The sequence below is a fragment of the Coregonus clupeaformis genome, chromosome 26 (genome assembly GCF_020615455.1).
Source record: "Coregonus clupeaformis isolate EN_2021a chromosome 26, ASM2061545v1, whole genome shotgun sequence".
NCBI classification, from domain to species: Eukaryota; Metazoa; Chordata; class Actinopteri; order Salmoniformes; family Salmonidae; genus Coregonus; species Coregonus clupeaformis.
The window spans coordinates 15098134-15122435 of NC_059217.1; the positions used below are offsets into that span (position 1 = coordinate 15098134).

The 24302-nt window shown below is 42.5% G+C and overlaps 1 protein-coding gene across 1 annotated transcript in view; it reads left to right on the plus strand.

The window, feature by feature from the left end:
• LOC121540415 (serine/threonine-protein kinase Nek7) overlaps positions 1 to 24302 on the plus strand; it is a 132407-nt gene that overhangs the window by 54757 nt on the left and 53348 nt on the right. Inside the window, exon 2 of the mRNA XM_041849270.2 lies at positions 20202 to 20289. Coding sequence (XP_041705204.1) covers positions 20230 to 20289 — 60 coding nt within the window. The 5' untranslated portion in view covers positions 20202 to 20229. The remainder of the gene's footprint in view (positions 1 to 20201; positions 20290 to 24302) is intronic.

Below are 24302 nucleotides of genomic sequence, written 5' to 3' on the forward strand. Positions count from 1 at the left end.
CTTGCAGAGCAGCTTTTCAGGTTATGTCGATATAGGACTCGTTTTACTGTGGATATAGATAATTTTGTACCTGTTACCTCCAGCATCTTCACAAGGTCCTTTGCTGTTGTTTTAGGAGTGATTTGCACTTTTCACACCAAAGTAAGTTCATCTCTAGGAGACAGAACGCGTCTCCTTCCTGAGCGGTATGACTGCTGCATGGTCCCATGGTGTTTATACTTGCGTACTATTGTTTGTACAGATGAACGTGATACCTTCAGGCGTTTGGAAATTGCTCCCAAGGATGAACCAGACTTGTTGAGGTCTACAATTTTTTTCTGATGTCTTGGCTGATTTCTTTTGATTTTCCCATGATGTCAAGCAAAGAGGCACTGATTTTGAAGGTATGCTTTCCACATACATCCACAGGTACACCTCCAATTGACTCAAATGTTCATCTTTCCCTCGATCCTAACTAGTCTCCCAGTCCCTGCTGCTGAAAAACATCCCCACAGCATGATGCTGCCACCACCATGCTTCACCGTAGGGATGGTGCCAGGTTTCCTCCAGATGTGACGCTTGGTGTTCAGGCCAAAGAGTTCAATCTTGGTTTCATCAGACCAGAGAATCTTGTTTCTCATGGTCTGAGAGCCCCTTAGGTGCCTTTTGGCAATTCCAAGCGAGCTGTCATGTGCCTTTTACTGAGGAGTGGCTTCCGTCTGGCCACTCTACCATAAAGGCCTGATTGGTGGAGTGCTGCAGAGATTGTTGTCCTTCTGGAAGGTTCTCCCATCTCCACAGAGGAACTTTGGAGCTCTGTCAGAATGACCATCGGTGTCAAGTTCGTTGAAGGACGGGTCAGACCAAGGCGCAGTGTGAAAGGCATACATGTTTATTTCACCGATAAACACACGAACAAAACAACAAACCAACGAAACGTGAAGTCCTAAGGCTAAACACAATACAAGCCTCTAACACGGAACAAGATCCCACAACAACTGAAAGCAAACAGGCTGCCTAAGTATGATCCCCAATCAGAGACGACGAGCAACAGCTGCCCCTGATTGGGAATCACACCCGGCCAAACATAGAAGTACAACACCTAGACTGAGAACATAGAAAATACAACATAGAACTCCACACCCTGACTCAACATACTAGAGTCCCATATGTCAGGGTGTGACAATCGGGTTCTTTGTCACCTCCCTGACCAAGGCCCTTCTCACCCGATTGCTCAGTTTGGCCGGGCGGCCAGCTCTAGGAAGAGCCTTGGTGGTTCCAAACTTCTTCCAGTTAAGAATGATGGAGGCCACTATGTTCTTGGGGAACTTCAATGCTGCAGACATTTTTTGGTACCCTTCCCCAGATCTGTGCCTCGACACAATCCTGTCTCGGAGCTCTACGGACAATTTCTTCGACCTCATGGCTTGGTTTTTGCTCTGACATGCACTGTCAACTGTGGGACCTTATGTAGACAGGTGTGTGCTTTTCCAAATCATGTCCAATCAATTGAATTTACCATAGGTGGACTCCAATCAAGTTGTAGAAACAGCTCAAGGATGCTCAATGGAAAGGATGCACCTGAGCTCTATTTCGAGTCTCATAGCAAAGGGTCTGAATACTTATGTAAATATGGTATGTTTTTTAAAAATTTTAATACATTTGCAAACATTTCCAAAAACCTGTTTTCGGTTTGTCATTATGGGGTTTTGTGTGTAGATTGATGAGGATTTCAACAACAAAAAATCAATTTTAGAATAAGGCTGTAACGTAACAAAATGTGGAAAAAGTCAAGGGGTCTGAATACTTTCCGAATGTGCTGTGTGTGTATATATATATATATATATACATACAGTATATGGCTCTGCTGTATGCTATCTGTTGCTGCGTGCTCATATGTGGAGTGTATGGAACAGTGGTTATTCTTGGAAAAAGTTATATTTTGAAATAGAGCTAATCTCTTCAATTTTGGAAATGGTAAACATCTTACCTGCATGTGACTGTAGGATAATTTGAAAAGGTAACTTTTTGGCACTATTAAAACTGCTTATAACACATTCTGTTCGTGATATCGAAGTTCTTACAACGCACGTGTGTTAAATATACTTATTTAGGAAAAGTCAAGGATTGAGGGGGGCATGACTGGCAGAGATATTTGAATCTTTCATTCATATGTAGTCAATATAACTCATCCATAACAGTCACTTAGACGGTAATGGTGCCAGCCCTAACACACGCTCACGGTCATGCACACACACAGAATCCAGGCCCGGTAATCCCTGACATGAGCGGTCCGCCTCACGTTTGCACTCAGCTATGTAACTAGACATGCCTGGGAACTGCTCTTCTCACGTTTACTAATGGTTCCGACATCTTGCTCTTGTTATTTTGCTTTATCCAAACTGCAAAACTGATGCAGGATAACTGCTCCTAACTACCAGGGGGAAGAAAAAAGCTGCATGGAGGGAATAGGATAGAAACCCATTTTTTTCCGTCAGAGAAAAACTACTCCAAATGCCAGATGTAGTTTTTTTCCCTACAAAGATGCAGAGAATAGAAACAACAAGACTTTTATCTGCTAACCAAGCACGCACAAACATCACATTCTAATTGGCAGAGAGTGATGGAATGAGTTGTCATCCTATTCCTTGCCTTTGGACATATGTACCAGAAAAGAACGACAGAGACAGAGAGGGAGGGAGGGAGGCTAGGAGAAAAGGGGGAGGGAGAGGGGGATAGACGGGAAGCTCCAGTCCAGTCTGTAGGCTTGTGTTAGCATGATCGCTACGCGTCTGCGGGGCTAGCCCTCTAGCCAAGTCTAACACAGGGACCTGGCGTAGCCTGCTAGCGTAGCCTAGTGCTATGAAGTGTCACATTCCATCCTTGTCCCAGCTCATATGGGGACGGTCAGCGACATGGCTCATTTGTGGACAGTCAGCGACATGGCTAACAAACAAAACCCTGGCCGCTTTATTAGACCTGGAGGTGTGTGTGTTTGTGTGTCAGTGTTAATTTTGTCACCTATTTTAGATTTAGTCTTCGTTTTCTGATTTTTTTTTTGTCTTAGTCCCATTTTACTGATTTAATCCTTCTTAGTTTTAGTTGTTATCAGTCGACTTAAACTAAAAAAGCGGACCGACTGTGTTGCACAACACAGATGAGTGAATCACAGCGCACATAGGAAAATAGAGCTTCTGAATAGAAAAATGGCCTAAATGAAAGAGAGTCAATATTATTGTTTCTAGTTGAGGTTAATTACAAGTGAAGTGTCCTGGCTTCGCATCAGTTCAAAAGATTGACGATTGACTGAAGAGACCGCCTGGGAGCTGTGTGAGAGAGCCGCGCAGATCAGCTCAATCAGGTCGCCCAACTGAAAGATGTCAATTCTGCCAATGAGAGCATTACAAAATGAATGAAAATGAGCTTCATGTCAAATTCAACCATTAGTCTCATATGGAATTCTCGTCTAGTCACATTTTTGTAGACTAAAATGAAAAGTAATTTGTAATAGGTATTGGTTTTTTTCAGGGCGTCTCGTTATCATCATAGTTTTAGTCCGAAAAAATTGGTTGTTGACGAGTTTTTTATTCGTCATAGTCATCGTTGACTAAATTAACACTTGATGTGTATGCGTGCATATGTGTGTGCAGGAGCAGTGTGTTCTGTGTAGTGCTGAGCGATTTAGTGCTTTTTGAGGTCTGTTTCAGTTTGGTTTTTAAAAAATAATCACGGTTTTTGATTTAGGTTTAGATGTAGGTGTTATTATATTAAATGATTTATTTGAAATTATTTTAGAGCTTTTTCATTGAAGTTCAAAATATTCAGAACATTCATTTGCCACAACATTGAAAACATCCCATTGTGTTATTCCTCTTTTTTTGGGATGACTTCATTATTTAATTCCTTAGTCATCATCTCATCTCTGCTCAGGCAGTAGCAGTCAGCCAGCCAGACAACTATCTAACGTTCTCTGTGCTCTCCAACGAGTCACCCTATTTAGCTAGGCTAGCTAGTAGCTGCCTATGCTGAAGAGCTGTCTGACAAAATCACAATGTTATATCTTCGAAGTAGATAGGGCATACTTTCAAGACTGCTAATTACCAAGTACTACAACTATCAAATCGGGTAGAGCTTCCTCACGATAGGCCTGGGCGATATGGCCAAAATATCATATGATGGTATTTGATGGTATTTAATGTTTTTGAATAATAAAAGTTATAAATATGCTTTATTAGTAGTTCATGACCCTAGGATGGCAACACATACAATGACCCTAGGATGGCAACACATACATTATTCTGATTTGTTTTATATGGTTCAATCTAACAAAAATGATTTTCTGCATTCTCATCGATTTCTGCATTTCCTGCACTTTTGTTTTCATTTCCACACTGTGCCACGCAGGGCTGCATGATATGGGCATAAAATCTAGACCTAGTTAATTGGTGAACTGTTGGAATCATGGAAATATAAAGATTATTTTAATTCTATAGTTGGAATATACTGTAGTGGGGCAGCACCTTGAAAATATTGTTAATTGACATTACAATGAATGAATAAACCAGGGAGGAATTATTCACCGTATAGGAACCAAAGTTTTGGTCAGTGTTTCCAGGTGACCCTAATTATAAGTTACATTGTTTTCCTGCCTCATGTAGATAGCTTCTCCATTTTGTTGTGTTACAGCCTGAATTCAAAATGGATTAAATAGATAATGTTCTCACCCATCTACACGCAATACCCCATAATGACAAAATAAAAACATGTTTTTAGAAATTGTTGCAAATTCATTGAAAAAGGAAATACAGAAATATCTAATTTACATAAGTATTCACACCCCTGAGTCAATACATGTTAGAATCACCTTTGGCAGTGATTACAGCTGCACATCTGGATTGTACAATATCTGCCTTTCAAAGACCTGGGAGACAAAGGTTTTGCAATCGCTTCGCAAAGAAGGCGTAGGCACTTATTGGTAGGATTGGTACGTAAATAAAAAGCTTGGACATTGAATATCCCTTTTGAGCATGGTGAAGTTATTAATTACATTAGAATGGTGTATCTAAATACACCAGTCACTACAAAGATACACATGACCTTCCTAGTCAGTTAGCCCGGAGAGGAAGGAAACCGCTCAGGGATTTCACCATGAAGCCAATGGTAACTTTAAAACAGTTACAGAGTTTAATGGCTGTGATAGAAGAAATGAGGCTGGTCAACAACATTGTTGTTAACTTATGTCCTGTATACAAAGTGTTATCTTTGGGGCAAATCCAACACAACACATCACTGAATACCACTCTTCATATTTTCAAGCATGGTGGTGGCTGCATGCAATCCTAGAGGAAAACCTGGTCAGTGCTTTCCAACAGACACTGGGAGACAAATTGTGAATCGTTTCAGGAAACTAGGCGACCGTTACTACTCAAGGAGAGCATTGAAGTAAACTTTTTTGTTTTATTCAAAGCGTTTTTTTGGCAGAAATGCCTTCTGGGACAAGTGAGCTTTATGTGAATAAAAAACGTGTGCCATCTGAACGAATACATCTTATATTATGAGCCCATTGGGCACCGGAAAAGACAGGGAGAGGGAGAAACGTCCATCCATACATAAGATAGTCTAACTAACTACATTGTCAGATAATACACGTTTCTCATTTTGTCAGAAAGTAATTTTTGTTTCAAGTTAGTGTACTGTTAGCTAGCTAGCTAACATTACACATATGATCTGTGTAGTCATATTATTTGTATCTCTTAGACATTTGCATTGCTAGCTAACATTGAACCTGGTTGGTTAGCTACCTGCAGATTAATGCAGGGTAGTAACGTTATGAGTTGGGATTATGGTTCATTGTTTAGCTAGCTAGCTACATGTCTAAACAAAACACTCCACTATGCAAGTAACCATTTCAATAGAATGTTCCTGTCACTGCGACAACTGTCGATAGACGTAGCTGGAAAATTCGGTCTTGCTATCTGCTCAGATTTCAGAGCACTCTCGTCTGAGTGTGCCAGAGAGCAGAATAATTTACTAATTTGCAAACGCTCAACACCCGTTGAATATGGCCGGTGTCAGTAAACGTTGGCAAAAAAGCTTAATGAAATTGTTGACAGCATCACAGTTGCAGTCACCAACGCTCTGGATAACATAAAAACAGCCTAACCAGCTCTGCTTGGGCTACTAAAATGGTCAGATTGAGCAGTTCCCTCATTTGTGTTTGGAAGTAGCTAGCCAACATTAGCCAGTTAGCTTGGGTGTTTGACTGCTGTTGTTAGGTCAGAACGCTCGAATCAACCCTACTTCTTTGCCAGAGCGTCCAGTGTGCGCTCTGAACGCTCCGAGAGCGAAACGCTCTGAATTTATGAACGGACAATTTGACAACGCTCTGAGTTTACGAACGCCCAGAAAACATTCTGGCACACCAGATTAAGTTTACGAACACACCCGTAGTATAAACCAGCCTTTAGTCTTGAAATCTTTGGTAGTTTAGTACATGGCCTCACATTAATCCTTAAAGAGATGGGTCGGGCTAAAGCTTAAGAGGGTGTGAACAATGCTGAATGGGTGTAGACTAAGAAGAGCTCTCCATTAGGTGTACCAAAACATTCAAGGATCATTTTCTCAAAAGTGAGGTTACAAGTTTATTGACTTTCAAAGCAGAATTACTTTCCCATTGTTCCTCAACAGTAGTGTATGATATACCATTTTCTAGCTCCGAGTCTCTACTTTTATCCAATGTAAAAACATTATTTTTTCAAATGTTGCTACATAAGACCGAATCGAGCCGGTCGGTCACAATTCACCTTTCAGCAGGACAATAACCTAAAACACAAGGCCAAATATACACTGGAGTTGCTTACAAAGACGACATTGAATGTTCGAGTGGCCTAGTTATAGTTTTGAATTAAATCTGCATGAAAATCTATGGCAAGACTTGAAAATGGCTGTCTAGCAATGATCAACAACCAACTTGACAGAGCTTGAAGAATTTTAAAAAGAATAATGTGCAAATATTGTACAATCCAGGTGTGCAAAGCTCTTGGAGACTTACACAGAAAGACTCACAGCTGTAATCGCTGCCGAAGGTGATTCTAACATGTATTGACTCTAAGGTGTGAATACTTATGTAAATAATATATTTCTGTATTTCATTTTCAATAAATGTGCAACATTTTCTAAAACATGTTTTCACTTTGTCAGTATGTGGTATTGTGTGTAGATGGGTACGAATACTGGTATGAATACTTTCTGAAGGCACTGTATCTTGACTCTTCTGGTTTTAAGACTACACAAACACAGTCAGCCATTTTCCACCTGTCATTGAAAAATGGAACGAAATGTACTTGTCTGTATTAATTGTTAGGCTATATTGTTTGTTTCATGTTGTTTCATTGAAACAAAACAGAAAAAGATCATGTTGACAGACAGTCATTAGTCGGCTGGTATCAGATACGCCTAGCTAGACTCATCCTTTTATGATTGTAATCAGAGTTTGTCTTTACAAACACAAGTGGAATGTGTTTGTTTGTCAAGTGATCATTAGCATCCTCCTTGGCCTTCCATCTCCAGACATCAAACAGAGACGGTCATACTCAGCGCTAACAATGCACCAAGCCTCGTGCCTTCTGCTGTAAGGCACCTGCAGGAGTGACAGCAGCAGGACAAAAGGCCTCCCACCTCTAAATGTCCTCAGAGCTGGTCTGGAGAGTACAGGCCAATAGGCTGAGAAGTGGCCTGAGCCTTTACACACGTGCCAACTAGTCTGAACAACAGAGGAAAGGAGGGGGAGGAGAAAGCCTGACACCTGCAGGCACTTTAGGCCTCGGCTCAATGGCAGACATTTGTACTATATGTGGGTGGTGAGGTGGGGTGGGCAACTGAGAGGGTGGATGGAGAGGAGCATGCATGCACAGTTTACACACACACACACACACACACACACACACACACACACACACACACACAGGAGAATTGTGTGTACTTGGAGTGCGCGTTTGTGTAGAGGAGAGGTGCTAGAGTGAGGCCACCATTGAGATGAAGACAGAGGAGATAGTATTGTAGTGAGACTGGAGGGCTTCCAGCTTTAATGGGCTGACTAAGTCCTGTTGGCCCAGGAGACCGAGGCCAGATACTTCAAAGCTAGGAGGGGAAGGATGGAGGCAACAAAAGCCATAACACGCACACACTGTGGGCCGGTGAGCTAGTTTGTGTGGGCAGGCAGGCAGAGGCAGGGGTGTATAAATCACGGCAGGCCTCCCATGCAGGCAGGCAGCACCATTTGTGTTGTGCTATTTACTTCTGCTGGGAAATAATGATTAGCCTATAAACCTGTGTGTGAGAAATGTAAAGGAGGCCTATTTATAGTGGGAGAGCGAGCAGTAGAAATATGGATCGCTGCTCTGTGGCCTGCCTCTTCCTTAAGGCCTCAGCACTTTTCTCTCTCTTTTCTTTCTCGCTCTCTCTCATCTTCCCCCTGCTCTGTTGGAGAGGGTGAAGGTCTAATGAAGAAGGGATGAAGAAGAAAGAGAAAGAGAGACTAGTGTGTTAGCTGTGTTTGTCGATTCTTTACCAGTTGAATATCGCAGTAAGGTCTATTTGATAGAATTATTGGTTGGTTCCTCTTTTATTTAGATAATTTTCTTTCACTATCAAATCTGATTAACATCGTTAATGAATTCTGTTTTGAGAACTTTTGAAAGTGGAAGTGTTTGACTGTGTCTGTGTTGCTAACTGTTCTGTGAAGCCAGTTTCAAAGCCTCCTCTGCTCTCACACCCAGAGAGACAATGAGGTCTCTCCCTTTCTTAATCCATTACATCCTGAGATACCAATTCAAAGACCACTGGTGGTGGAACGAACACACACACACAGTTCCGTCCGTACTAATGATTTTAATAGTGATTAAAATCAATGGGAGAATGTAAAATATGCCTCACTTCTTTAATATCTCAAGCCTGCCTTCATTAGTGTCTGTGGCTTCAGTCAAAGCCTAGCTGAGCAAAGCAGAGCCATCATCAGTTCAGATGAGGCCTGGGCCCATGGCTTTCATGAAAACAAACTCAAAGGTTTCCCTGCTTCTTGTAATCATGGACACCACGTCCACCTTCTTCTGTTGCTCAAAGGTGCCTTTGATTCACACAGATCCTATACCCAAATCACTGATTTATTTATCTTTATCTATGCCTCTGTACTCCCTCTTTCTTTCTCTATTGCTCTGTATGTCTCGTCCTCCATTTCCCACCTCCTTCCTTTCTCTCTCTCTCTAACAGCCATTTGAGGAGAGAAAGCATACAGGCTCATCAGTCTGTGTTCATATCCATGGGTCTGGGCTGTATATAGGGAGGAATGTTGCTCTCTTCTCTACATCTCCCTCCCTCCCATCTCTCCTTGATCTACTTTTTAAACCCCCTCCCTTTTGTTTTTCTTCCCTATTTCTTCAATGAATAATGCGGAGAGGAGGAAGTGGGGATAAAAGTGAAGCTAAAGCCAGTGTCCTCTCTCCCAGCGCTCCGCTCCATCACACTCCATACCAGCTCATCAGGCTAACGAGGAGAGAGACTGGGGGATGGGGAGGAGGGAGAGGGTAGGGGTTTAGGTGTCAGCGTTTGGGTTTGGGTGGGAAACTGGGGGGGTGAAATTATGTATACTAGTCAGTGGTCCGTGTCTTTTGTAGCCAAAATTCAGAAAACATCGCTCAGAGATCATTTGAGTCAAAGATGGGATTGAACATAGGTGGGATTGAAAAACAGTTGTATGGACCTTTTTAGAATAAGAAAACCGTATCTAGATGTAGGCCTATCTTTCTTTGTCGGAAGATCGCTTTGTCAGAAAATTTTCAAAAAAAGACAGTTGCTTTATTTTGTCTCCCCAGAAACAGTTTGACTGAATTGGACTGTGTGTTTAAGTTTGAGTGCTACATTGCTCACATCGTTTGCTCCTCCAGAGTGAGTGAGTGCTTGCCGTTAATTGTTATTTCCTCGTTAGTGCATCTCCCCTGCTCTGATGTAAACTGGCAGTCTTAATTGATCCTGTTAACGAGGGTGTGGGAGGGAGAGATGTTGAACCCAGATGCCTCGTGGGTATTTTGACATAGGAGCCGGGTAAGTGAGAGGAGAGGGGTGCTAGAGTCAGCTCCCATCTGAAACGTCAGCAGGAGAGGAGACTGATGTGTTAATAACCACTAGTGAGGGTGACTCGTGGCCCAAATAACACCCCAGCCTAGCCAAAATGTCAGGCTGGACCACCGCAGACACTCACTGCATCCTCGCTAGCTTATGGACCACAGCCAGTGATCAAGAGGGGAGTGGTCCAGCTAGAAAAAACATATATTCAAGACCAAATCAGTTACGGGCATTTTTTTTGGTATGTCATTTAGACAGCTGTTTGTTGTATAAAAATGTAGGCAATTTTTTTTATACAAGATTTAGGGTAAGCTGTCAGGCTTTGTGTAATTTATTCCTTGATGACTTTATTCATACATTTCTGCGCAGATCACATTGTAAATAAAACCAAGTTCTGATGGTATTATAGTCTCCCTCTCCAGCATTTGGGTATTTTTCATTCCACAAATTGAAAAACCCTTTGCATTTTGAATGATGTTAAATTGCTTGGAAACAGGCTTTTAAAGCACTTCCTGATTTGGCCTTGTTTTTCATCAGTGGTCATTAAGAAATGCTAGCGAATGAGTGTTGTCTTGCGGGTGTGTCTTTGCCAGTGTCTGGAATGTGTTTCATAAGACTCTTGTTCTACAACACCTTGCTACGAAAGTAGCTTGCAACTTAGTTTCAATGTTTCATCACGTCATGTAAATACATGTTACCGTAGAAATGGCATCACCTCCGAGTTGAATGCCCGGTCTTGAGTCAGCTGTCCTACAACACAGCTAGTTTTGTCTCGTCCTTCCTTATGTCCGCTGTTAGATCTTTCCCGGGGGGAAAATCCCAGAACTACTAATATCCCTACAACAGGTGTAGGCTACATGTGGACATTGCACAAACATCACCCAGCTTGAGTGTAGATAGATTTATCAACTAAAATGTGTGTTACAAAGACAAAACATTTTATGCTGTAAATATCATATTGTTGTGCTTATAAAGACACTATGCCTACACTTACCTAGCAAATAAAAATAAGTTGTATGTAGAGTACAACTTCAGCTGTTTAACCAGAACTAGAATGGCATTCTGTTAGTCTATTTGGCCAAATCTAAGGATTTGGTTGTCTAATCACACACTGACATGCACAGCTCTCTGGGTGAGGTTCTGTCTTCAAGGTTATGGACAGGTGCAGACTGGCGGCAGGAAGGGTGGAGTGCATGACACTCCATCTTGGATATAACAGAGTTTCCCTCAACCCACGGGTCCAGCAGGCAGAGTTCTATACCTACAGGCAGATGTGACATGCAGGAGGATGGCACTCTTCTCATACCACTCTGTAGGCTACTGACCAGTTCAAAGCTTCCTCCAGGAGGATGCTTTGCATCGGTCAGTAGCCTACAAAGTAATATGAGAAGAGTGCAATTGCTTAAATTATGTAGATAGCCTAAACAACATGATTAGAGATCCTGATTCACAGCTAATTCAGAAGGGACACGTGCCAGCATGGCACTGACTTGTTGGCATTGCTCACTTGGGCCCAGGAGTAGTCCGTTGGCACAGTGGAAGGGGGCACCCCGTTACAACATACAAGACACACATATACACACAGCACTGATTACATTATCAATGGTGTTTCGGTGAATTCCAGGACAGATTAGTATTTTGACCATTGACCAGATAAAATGTGACCAACCTGATTTATGTGTCCTCCATTACTCTGAAACTGCTAGCAAGCTAGTATCCAAGTGCCTGCCCTGTATTGATCCTAAATGCCAATGGGCTACAGTTGGCTGTTGTTAGCAAGGTAGCTAGCTAACGTGAGCTATGCACATCTTCCTCTGACATCACATTAAATGTTATGATCAAATAATGTTGTATAACTAAAAGTAGCTACAAGCTAGCTAGTACCAGCTATCTACTTAGCTAACGTACTCATCAACACCAGTGGTTTGACAGTTGACAGGCAGCAGAAGTGACCGTGTTGGATGTAATCCATTCCTGGCCATCTGGCAATATTGTTGAAATGCATTGGAAGTTCTCACCAACTTTATGGAAGCCCATTTTCACTCCTACTTGCCGAGCGAAATGTGCGTGCGTTGCACCCATATGCAGCCTTGACAACAAATGTCCACATGGCCGCTGTGGTGGACGACAACGTGTTGTCTCTGGGCAATTGGGCATCATTGGTAAAAGTGGGCATGTAAGTAATCCATACCCAACCCACCAGTAAGTCATGATGAACTCACAAAACTCAAACTGACTTAATGACCAAAACTATCCTATTTACACTTTGTAGTCAATTGTGACACAAAGTGTAATGAATGTTTCTGACTTATATCAATGCCACATATGTCGTTAAAACCAGATAAGTTGGTTATAAGGGGCAGTTGACCTTTTAATGTACATTTTAAGAAGAGGAAAAAAACGTTCCCAATATAAACAATCCCAGGAGAGATTGTGTTGTGCACACTTTTTAAGAATTTCAAAGCCCGACACTCTGAGGCAATTGAACGCTGAATACCCAAAAACAAAAGCCTAACCAAACCAAAGTCAACAACAACGGTGGCGGGCGGATCTACAGCTAATTAGCATGATTAACCTTTACTAAATCACCCTGATTCTATCGCCACGGAGACGGTGTGTCATTCAGTAACTCCTAAACTGAGCATTTTAATTGGCTACGTGGGGGAACACTGGAGCTCTGTCTTCTGTCCTGACAAGCAGAAGGAGATGGACAGACAGTCTCGCAGTGAAGGATACACACAAGTGTGACTCGTGTATGTGTGTGTGTGTGTGTGTGTGTGTATCAAGCAGTGTGTTTGTGAAAGGAAATGTTCGTATTGTATTCCACTCCGTCAGTGCGTCAGAATAGTGTGTGTGTGTGTGAGAGAGCTGATGCTGATGGTGACAGATAGTGAGTCATTATAATTGTGAAGCCTCTATCTATCTACAATGCCTTCAGAAAGTATTCACACCCCTTGACTTTTTCCACATTTTGTTGTGTTACAAAGTGGGTTTAAAATGGATTTAATTGTCATTTTTTGTCAACGATCTACACAAAATATTATTTCAAAGTGGAAAAGAAATTCTAACATTTGTTTAAAAAAAGGTATGAAAAATAAAACAATCATATCTTGATTACATAAGTATTCAATCCCCTGAGTCAATACATGTTAGAATCACATTTGGCAGCGAGCACAGCTGTGAGTCTTTCTGGGTAAGTCTCTAAGAGCTTTCCACACCTGAATTGTGCAACATTAGCCCATTATCATTTTCAGAATTTTTCAAAGTCTGTCAAATTGGTTGTTGATCATTGCTAGACAAACATTTTCAGGTCTTGCAAAGGTGAATTCATCTCCCAGTTTCTGGTGGAAAGCAGACAGAACCAGGTTTTCCTGTAGGATTTTGCCTGTGCTTAGCTCCATTCCGTTAATTTTTCATCCTGAAAAACTAATCAGTCCATAACGATTACAAGCATACCCAAAACATGATGCAGCCACCACTATGCTTGAAAATATGGAGAGTGGTACTCAGTAATGTGTCGTATTGGATTTTCCCAAACAACACTTTGTATTGAGGGCAAAAAAAATTCAGTATTACTTTAGTGACTTGTTACAAACAGGATCCATGTTTTGGAATATAGTATTGTGCAATAATTACAATGTTGTTGATCCATCCTCAGTTTTCACAGCCAATAAACTCTGTAACTGTTTTAAAGTCACCATTGGCCTCATGGTGAAATCCCTGAGTGGTTTCCTTCCTCTCCAGCAACTGAGTTAGGAACGACACCTGTACCGTTGTAGTAACTGGGTGTATTGATACACCATCCAAAGTGTAATTAATAACTTCACCATGCTCAAAGCAATATTCAATGTCTGCTTTTTTTTACCCATCTACCAAACAGGTGTCCTTCTTTGCAAGGCATTGGAAAACCTCCCTGGTCTTCGTGGTTGAATCTGTGTTTGAAATTCATTGCTTGACTGAGGGACCTTACAGATAATTGTATGTGTGGGGTACAGAGATAAGGTAGTCATTCAACAATCATGTTTAACACTTTCACACAGAGTGAGTCCATGCAACTTATTATGTGACTTGTTAAGCAAATTCTTACTCCTGAACTTATACAGTGGCGAGAACAAGTATTTGATACACTGCCGATTTTGCAGGTTTTCCTACTTACAAAGCATGTAGAGGTCTGTAATTTTTTATCATAGGTACACTTCAACTGTGAGAGACGGAATCTAAAACACAAATCCAGAAAATCACATTGTATGATTTTTAAGTAATTAATTTGCATGACATAATTATTTGATCACCTACCAACCAGTAAGAATTCCGGATCTCACAGACCTGTTAGTTTTTCTTTAAGAAGCCCTCCTGTTCTCCACTCATTACCTGTATTAACTGCACCTGTTTGAACTCGTTACCTGTATAAAAGACACCTGTCCACACACTCAATCAAACAGACTCCAACCTCTCCACAATGGCCAAGACCAGAGAGCTGTGTAAGGACATCGGGGATAAAATTGTAGACCTACACAAGGCTGGGATGGGCTACAGGACAATAGGCAAGCAGCTTGGTGAGAAGGCAACAACTGTTAGCACAATTATTAGAAAATGGAAGAAGTTCAAGATGACTGTCAATCACCCTCGGTCTGGGGCACCATGCAAGATCTCACCTCGTGGGGCATCAATGATCATGGTGGTCCTCTGTAGCTCAATTGGTAGAGCATGGCACTTGTAACGCCAGGGTAGTGGGTTCGATCCCCGGGACCACCCATATGTAAAAATGTATGCACACATGACTGTAAGTCGCTTTGGATAAAAGCGTCTGCTAAATGGCATATTATATTATTATTATTATTATCATGAGGAAGGGGAGGGATCAGCTCAGAACTACACGGCAGGACCTGGTCAATGACCTGAAGAGAGCTGGGACCACAGTCTCAAAGAAAACCATTAGTAACACACTACGCCGTCATGGATTAAAATCCTGCAGCGCACGCAAGGTCCCCCTGCTCAAGCCAGCGCATGTCCAGGCCCGTCTGAAGTTTGCCAATGACCATCTGGATGATCCAGAGGAGGAATGGGAGAAGGTCATGTGGTCTGATGAGACAAATATAGAGCTTTTTGGTCTAAACTCCACTCGCCGTGTTTGGAGGAAGAAGAAGGATGAGTACAACCCCAAGAACACCATCCCAACCGTGAAGCATGGAGGTGGAAACATAATTCTTTGCGGATGCTTTTCTGCAAAGGGGACAGGGCGACTGCACCGTATTGAGGGGAGGATGGATGGGGCCATGTATCGCGAGATCTTGGCCAACAACCTCCTTCCCTCAATAAGAGCATTGAAGATGGGTCATGGCTGGGTCTTCCAGCATGACAACGACCCGAAACACACAGCCAGGACAACTAAGGAGTGGCTCCGTAAGAACCATCTCAAGGTCCTGGCGTGGCCTAGCCAGTCTCCAGACCTGAACCCAATAGAACATCTTTGGAGGGAGCTGAAAGTCCGTTTTGCCCAGCGACAGCCCTGAAACCTGAAGGATCTGGAGAAGGTCTGTATGGAGGAGTGGGCCAAAATCCCTGCTGCAGTGTGTGCAAACCTGGTCAAGACCTACAGGAAACGTATGATCTCTGTAATTGCAAACAAAGGTTTCTGTACCAAATATTAAGTTCTGCTTTTCTGATGTGTCAAATACTTATGTCATGCAATAAAATGCAAAATAATTACTTAAAAATCATACAATGTGATTTTCTGGATTTTTGTTTTAGATTCTGTCTCTCACAGTTGAAGTGTACCTATGATAAAAATTACAGACCTCTACATGCTTTGTAAGTAGGAAAACCTGCAAAATTGGCAGTGTATCAAATACTTGTTCTCCCCACTGTAGGCTTGCCATAGCAAAGGGGTTGAATACCTATTGACTCAAAACATTTCAGATTTTCATTTGTTAATAATTTGTAAAAACACAATTCCACTTTGACATTATGGGGTATTATGTGTAGGCAAGTGACAAAAAAATCTCAATTGAATCCATTTTAAATTCAGGCTGAATCACAGAAAAGTCAAGGGGTGTGAATACTTCTGAAGGCACATCTATCTATCTATCTATCTATCTATCTATTCTAGTGCATTCGGAAAGTATTCAGACCCCTTTCCTTTTTCCATAATTTGTTACGTTACAGCCTTTTTCTAAAAATGATTAAATTATATTTTCCCTCAATCTACACACAATACCCCATAATGACAAAGCGAAAACAGGTTTTTAGACATTTTTGCAAATGTATAAAAAAATAAAATCACAACTTATTTACGTAAGTATTCAGACCTTTTGCTGTGAGACGCGAAATTGAGCTCAAGTGCATCATGTTTCTATTGATCATCCTTGATGTTTCTACAACTTGTGGTCAATCAATTGAATGGACATGATTTGGAAAGGCACACACCTGTCTATATAAGGTCCCACAGTTGACAGTGCATGTCAGAGCAAAAACCAAGCCATGAGGTCGAAGGATTTGTCCGTAGAGCTCCAAGACAGGATTGTGTCGAGGCACAGATCTGGGGATGGGTACCAAAACATTTATACAGCATTGAAGGTCCCCAAGAACACAGTGGCCTCATCATTCTTAAATGGAAGAAGTTTGGAACCACCAAGACTCTTCCTAGATCTGGCCTCTCGGCCAAACTGAGCAATCGGGGGAGAAGGGCCTTGGTCAGGGAGGTGACAAAGAACCCGATGGTCACTCTGACATAGCTCCAGAGTTCCTCTGTGGAGATGGGAGAACCTTCCAGAAGGACAACCATCTCTGCAGCACTCCACCAATCAAGCCTTTATGGTAGAGTGGCCAGACGGAAGCCACTCCTCAGTAAAAGGAACATGACCGCCCATTTGGAGTTTGCCAAAAGGCACCTAAAGGACTCTTAGACCCTGAGAAACAAGATTCTCTGGTCTGATGAAACCAAGATTGAACTCTTTGGCCTGAATGCCAAGTGTCACGTCTGGAGGAAACCTGGCACCATACCTCTGGTGAAGCATGGTGGTGGCAGCATCATGCTGTGGGGATGTTTTTCAGCGGTAAGGACTGGGAGACTAGTCAGGATCGATGGAAAAATGAAGGCAGCAAAGTACAGAGAGATCCTTGACAAAAACCTGCTCCAGAGCGCTCAGAATCTCAGACTGGGGTGAAGGTTCACCTTACAACAGGAAAACGAGCCTAAGAACTCAGCCAAGACAACGCGGGAGTGGCTTCGCGACAAGTCTCTGAATGTCCTTGAGTGGCCCTGCCAGAGCCCGGACTTGAACCCGATCGACCATCTCTGGAGAGACCTGAAAATAGCTGTGCAGCAATACTCCCCATCCAACCTGACAGAGCTTGAGAGGATCTGCAGAGAAGAATGGGAGAAAGTCCCCAAATACAGGTGTGCCAAGCTTGTAGCGTCATACCCAAGAAGACTTGAGGCTGTAATCGCTGCCAAAGGTGCTTCAACAAAGTACTTAGTAAAGGGTCTGAGTACTTATGTAAATGTTATATTTTTGCAAAAATGTCTAAAAACCTGTTTTTCTTTGTCATTATGGGGTATTTTGTGTAGATTAATGAGGAAAAAAAACGATTTAATCCATTTTAGAATATGGCTGTAAAAAGTAAACTGGTAATGGACATCCACAAATTAATGCATGCCATACAAAATGTAACATATCATACTAAACAGATGTCTTGGATTTACGAACAGAATAATACTCATATGAGCTTTTATGTCCGCTTGTTCTCATGTTGTCTGCTGTGACTGTGCACCTTCCCATTTCCCAACCTGGTCTCAGAGCATTTTGTATTGTTCTGTACGTAAACCCAAGACATCCGTTTAGTATGATATGTTACGTTTTGATTCTTGCAATACAGGCATTTGGAATACAGGCATTTGGAATAAGGTAAAATTGTTAACCCGCTACTCCAGTTTATCACATAAAATGTATATGCCATATCTCACAATCGATTGGACTTCCTGAATTTAGTATTTTCGCTGTGACAGAACATTTATATTTTTCGTAGATTTGCGTTATTCCACAAAGTTCTATCTAGCGCTGCAGTGAGTGGGGGGCTATATAACCCTGTGATGTGCCTTTCGCTCTACCTCACTCTTCCTGAGTTAAGGAGGTGCGCACTTTGACACAGTCCAACAATGAGTCAGAGGGGTTTAGGAACATAGACACATTGTCTAAATTTGCCGTCATTCCCCTGAATTACCATAATCAAAATGTGATTTCTGTTATTCTGAGCACCGTAGTTGGACGGCCTAATGGGTTACGCACCCAATGCAAATGGGTCCGGTAAATCTCCCAAATGGCCTGTAAATTAAAATCTTCCCGGTCACGTTGTCTGGCGCCACATTTTCCTAACGGAAACCCTGGTGTGTGTGTGTGTGTGTGTGGAAGGTCCAACTCCATAACACAGAGGCTATCAGGTCCATAGAGACCCAGCCAGCGAGGCAGATCCAGTTCTACTGCAATGTGACACCCTCTGGGTCACAGACAGGCAGACCGACAGTTCCCAGGCAGCAGAGTCCTCAGCATCAAACTATTGTCTCAGGCGCTGTAATGCTCCAGAAGTGTGGTGTTACTAGTCTCTGTATGTTGAGTGTCTGGTGGCGGAGTTCTTCTGTAGAGGGAATGTTCAGGTAACAGGAGGTTCTACTTATGTTTAGTATTAACACTGGAGCGATAGATGTGCAGAAGATGATGTGCAAATAGAGATACTGGGGTGCAAATTAGCAAAATAAATAACAATGTAAATAACAATATGGGGATGAGGTAGTTGGGTGGGCTAAATACAGATGGGCTGTGTACAGGTGCAGTGATCGGTAAGCTGTTCTGACAACTGATGCTTAAAGATAGTGAGGGAGATAAGTGTCTCCAGCTTCAGAGATTTTTGCAGTTCGTTCCAGTCATTTGCAGCAGAGAACTGGAAGGAATGGCGACCAAAGGAGGTGTTGTCTTTGGGGATGACCAGTGAGATATACCTGATGGAACGCATACTACGGGTGGGTGTTGCTATGGTGACCAATGAGCTAAGATTAGGCAGGGATTTGCCTAGAAGGGATTTATAGATGACCTGGAGCCAGTGGGTTTGGCAACGAATATGTAGAGAGGGCCAGCCAACGAGAGCGTTCAAGTCACAATGGTGGGTAGTATATGGGGCTTTGGTGACAAAACAGATGGCACTGTGATAGACTACATCCAATTTGCTGAGTAGAGTGTTGGAAGCTATTTTGTAAATGACATCGCCGAAGTCAAGGATCGGTAGGATAGTCAGTTTAACGAGTGCATGTTTAGCAGCATGAGTGAAGGAGGCTTTGTTGCGAAATAGGAAGCCGATTCTAGATGTAACTTTGGATTGGAGATGCTTAATGTGAGTCTGGAAGGAGAGTTTACAGTCTAACCAGACACCTAGGTATTTGTAGTTGTCCACATATTCTATGTCAGAGCCGCCGAGAGTAGTGATTCTAGTCGGGCAGGCGGGTGCAAGCAGCGTTCGATTGAAGAGCATGCATTTAGTTTTACTAGCGCTTAAGAGCAGTTGGAGGCCATGGAAGGAGTGTTGTATGGCATTGAAGCTCGTTTGGAGGTTTGTTAACACAGTGTCCAATGAAGGGCCAGATGTATGGAAAAAGCTGTCGTCTGCGTAGAGGTGGATCTGAGAGTCACCAGCAGCAAGAGTGACATCATTGATATACACAGAGAATAGAGTCGGCCCGAGAATTGAACCCTGTGGCACCCCCATAGAGACTGCCAGAGGTCCAGACAACAGGCCCTCCGATTTGACACATTGAACTCTATCTGAGAAGTAGTTGGTGAACCAGGCGAGGCAGTCATTTGAGAAACCAAGGCTATTTAGTCTGCCAATAAGAATGCGGTGATTGACAGAGTCAAAATCCTTGGCCAGGTCACTGAAGACGGACACAGTACTGTCTTTTATCGATCGCGGTTATTATATCGTTTAGGACCTTGAGCGTGGCTGAGGTACACCCATGACCAGCTCGGAAACCAGATGTTTCTACCTGGTTGTGAGGGAAAATAGTGAAGTGTTTTTGTGACTGTTTACTGAAGGTTGTGTTTGTGTTTCCTCAGGGGTGTGAGGGATTGATCTCCTGTCACCATGGACATGGACACCCAGCCACAAGGCCAGCAGGCAGCAGTACCCGTGTTCCAGCCACAGGTAAGATCCCCTCAACCTTACCATCAATTTTACCCTCACCCTAACTCTAACCCAACCACAGCAGGCAGCAGTACCTGTGTTCCAGCCACAGTACGATCCTCTTACAGTGCCTTGCAAAAGTATTCATCCCCCTTGGCATTTTTAGTATTTTGTTGCATTACAACCTTTATTTGGTTTTCATGTAATGGACATACACAAAATAGTCCAAATTGGTGAAGTGAAATGAAAAAAATAACTTGTTTCAAAAAATTCTAAAGAATAAATAACGCAAAAGTGGTGCGTGCATATGTATTCACCCCCTTTTGCTATGAAGCCCCTAAATAAGATCTGGTGCAATCAATTACCTTCAGAAGTCACATAATTTGTTAATTAAAGCCCACCTGTGTGCAATTTAAGTGTCACATGATCTGTCACATGATCTCAGTATACAGTGGGGAGAACAAGTATTTGATACACTGCCGATTTTGCAGGTTTTCCTACTTACAAAGCATGTAGAGGTCTGTAATTTTTATCATAGGTACACTTCAATTGTGAGAGACGGAATCTAAAACAAAAATCCAGAAAATCACATTTGTATGATTTTTAAGTAATTCATTTGCATTTTATTGCATGACATAAGTATTTGATACATCAGAAAAGCAGAACTTAATATTTGGTACAGAAACCTTTGTTTGCAATTACAGAGATCATACGTTTCCTGTAGGTCTTGACCAGGTTTGCACACACTGCAGCAGGGATTTTGGCCCACTCCTCCATACAGACCTTCTCCAGATCCTTCCGGTTTCGGGGCTGTCGCTGGGCAATATGGACTTTCAGCTCCCTCCAAAGATGTTCTATTGGGTTAAGGTCTAGAGACTGGCTAGGCCACTCCAGGACCTTGAGATGCTTCTTACGGAGCCACTCCTTAGTTGCCCTGGCTGTGTGTTTCGGGTCGTTGTCATGCTGGAAGACCCAGCCACGACCCATCTTCAATGCTCTTACTGAGGGAAGGAGGTTGTTGGCCAAGATCTCGCGATACATGGCCCCATCCATCCTCCCCTCAATACCGTGCAGTCGTCCTGTCCCCTTTGCAGAAAAGCATCCCCAAAGAATGATGTTTCCACCTCCATGGTTCACTGTTCGGATGGTGTTCTTGGGGTTGTACTCATCCTTCTTCTTCCTCCAAACACGGCGAGTGGAGTTTAGACCTAAAAGCTCTATATTTTTGTCTCATCAGACCACATGACCTTCTCCCATTCCTCCTCTGGATCATCCAGATGGTCATTGGCAAACTTCAGACGGGCCTGGACATGCGCTGGCTTGAGCAGGGTGATCTTGCGTGCGCTGCAGGATTTTAATCCATGACGGCGTAGTGTGTTACTAATGGTTTTCTTTGAGACTGTGGTCCCAGCTCTCTTCAGGTCATTGACCAGGTCCTGCCATGTAGTTCTGGGCTGATCCCTCACCTTCCTCATGATCATTGTTGCCCCACGAGGTGAGATCTTGCATGGAGCCCCAGACCGAGGGTGATTGACCGTTATCTTGAACTTCTTCCATTTTCTAATAATTGCGCCAACAGTTGTTGCCTTCTCACCAAGCTGTTTGCCTATTGTCCTGTAGCCCATCCCAGCCTTGTGCAGGTCTACATTTTTTCCCTGATGTCCTTACACAGCTCTCTGGTCTTGGCCATTGTGGAGAGGTTGGAGTCTGTTTGTTTGAGTGTGTGGACAGGTGTCTTTTATACAGGTAACGAGTTCAAACAGGTGCAGTTAATACAGGTAATGAGTGGAGAACAGAAGGGCTTCTTAAAGAAAAACTAACAGGTCTGTGAGAGCTGGAATTCTTACTGGTTGGTAGGTGATCAAATACTTATGTCATGCAATAAAATGCAAATTAATTACTTAAAAATCATACAATGTTATTTTCTGGATTTTTGTTTTAGATTCCGTCTATCACAGTTGAAGTGTACCTATGATAAAAATAACAGACCTCTACATGCTTTGTAAGTAGGAAAACCTGCAAAATCGGCAGTGTATCAAATACTTGTTCTCCCCACTGTATATACACCTGTTCTGAAAGGCCCCAGAGTCTGCAACACCACTAAGCAAGGGGCACCACCAAGCAAGCGGCACCATGAAGACCAAGGAGCTCTCCAAACAGGTCAGGGGCAAAGTTGTGGAGATGTACAGATCAGGGTTGGGTTATAAAAAATATCCGAAACATTGAACATCCCACGAAGCACCATTTTAAATCCATTATTAAAAAATTGAAAGAATATGACACCACAACAAACCTGCCAAGAGAGGGCCGCCCACCAAAACCCACGGACTAGGCAAGGTCAGAGAGGCAACAAAGAGACCAAAGATAACCCTGAAAGAGCTGCAAAGCTCCACAGCGGAGATTGGAGTATCTGTCCACTTTAAGCCGTACACTCCACAGAGCTGGGCTTTACGGAAGAGTGGCCAGAAAAAAGCCATTGCTTAAAGAAAAAAATTAGCAAACACGTTTGTTGTTCGCCAAAAGGCATGTGGGAGACTCCCCGAACATATGGAAGAAGGTACTCTGGTCAGATGAGACTAAAATTGAGCATTTTGGCCATCATGGAAAATGCAATGTCTGGCGCAAACCCAACACCTCTCATCACCCCGAGAACCCCATCCCCACAGTGAAGCATGGTGGTGGCAGCATCATGCTGTGGGGATGGTTTACATTGGCAGGGACTGGGAAACTGGTCAGAATTGAAGGAATGATGGATGGCGCTAAATACAGGGAAATTCTTGAGGGGAAACTGTTTCAGTCTTCCAGAGATTTGAGACTGGGACGGAGGTTCACCTTCCAGCAGGACAATGACCCTAAGTATACTGCTAAAGCAACACTTGAGTGGTTTAAGGGGAAACATTTAAATGTCTTGGAATGGCCTAGTCAAAGCCCAGACCTCAATCCAATTGAGAATCTGTGGTATGACTTAAAGATTGCTGTACACCAGCGGAACCCATCCAACTTGAAGGAGCTAGAGCAGTTTTGCCTTGAAGAATGGGCAAAGATCCCAGTGGCTAGATGTGCCAAGCTTATGGAGACATACCTCAAGAGACTTGCAGCTGTAATTGCTGCAAAATATGGCTCTACAAAGTATTGACTTTGGGGGGGTGAATAGTTATGCACACTCAAGTTTTCTGTTTTTTTCGTCTTATTTCTTGTTTGTTTCACAATAAAAAATATTTAGCATCTTCGAAGTGGTAGGCATGTTGTGTAAATCAAATGATACAAATACCCCCCAAAATCCATTTTAAATCCAGGTTGTAAGGCAACAAAATAGGAAAAATGCCAAGGGGGGTGAGTACTTTCGCAAGCCACTGTACATTTGTGTTTACTCAGAAATACTCATTCAGATTTAGGGTAGGCCTATACTTGAATTTTAAGTCAATTAATGTAAATTACTTAAAGTACAAATTTGGCTACAGGCGATTCCAAGTAAAGTTGGGAACAAAATAAATGTCAAAAATACTGTATTTGTAACAGTATTATAAACAATCCAAGTTGTAATTTTACTTACCCCTCAATCATACAGTATAGGCAGATAGGATAGGCTAGATGAATGGTGGAGAGAGAGTTAGTATTGATTGAAACTCTGCAGGCTTGCGGAGCTTGACCTCCCAGTGAGCAGCTTTTGGTTCGATAACATTCAGGTTGTTACGTTGCAAATCTGGTCACCGTTGGAATTTAATAGCAGTATCGTACATCAGCTTTATCGATCTCCTTCATAGCACAAGGATGTTTCTGGCCCCACCATGTATTGAATGGATTTAGAACAAAGAGGATCCGTCCATATCCATATGTTGAAGAGGAAATGGGAAAACAACCATTTTTTTCTAACACAAACAAATTGTCCAAATTTTCTTGTGTATGCAAAGCCAATGCAATATTAACTGTGAAATCGCCAGGGTGTTAATTCATTTGAAGATGTTTAATTTAATTGAAGGATAATTGGGTTGTGCACAGAAAAGGAAAGAGCGAGAACTAGTGTCCCCCACACT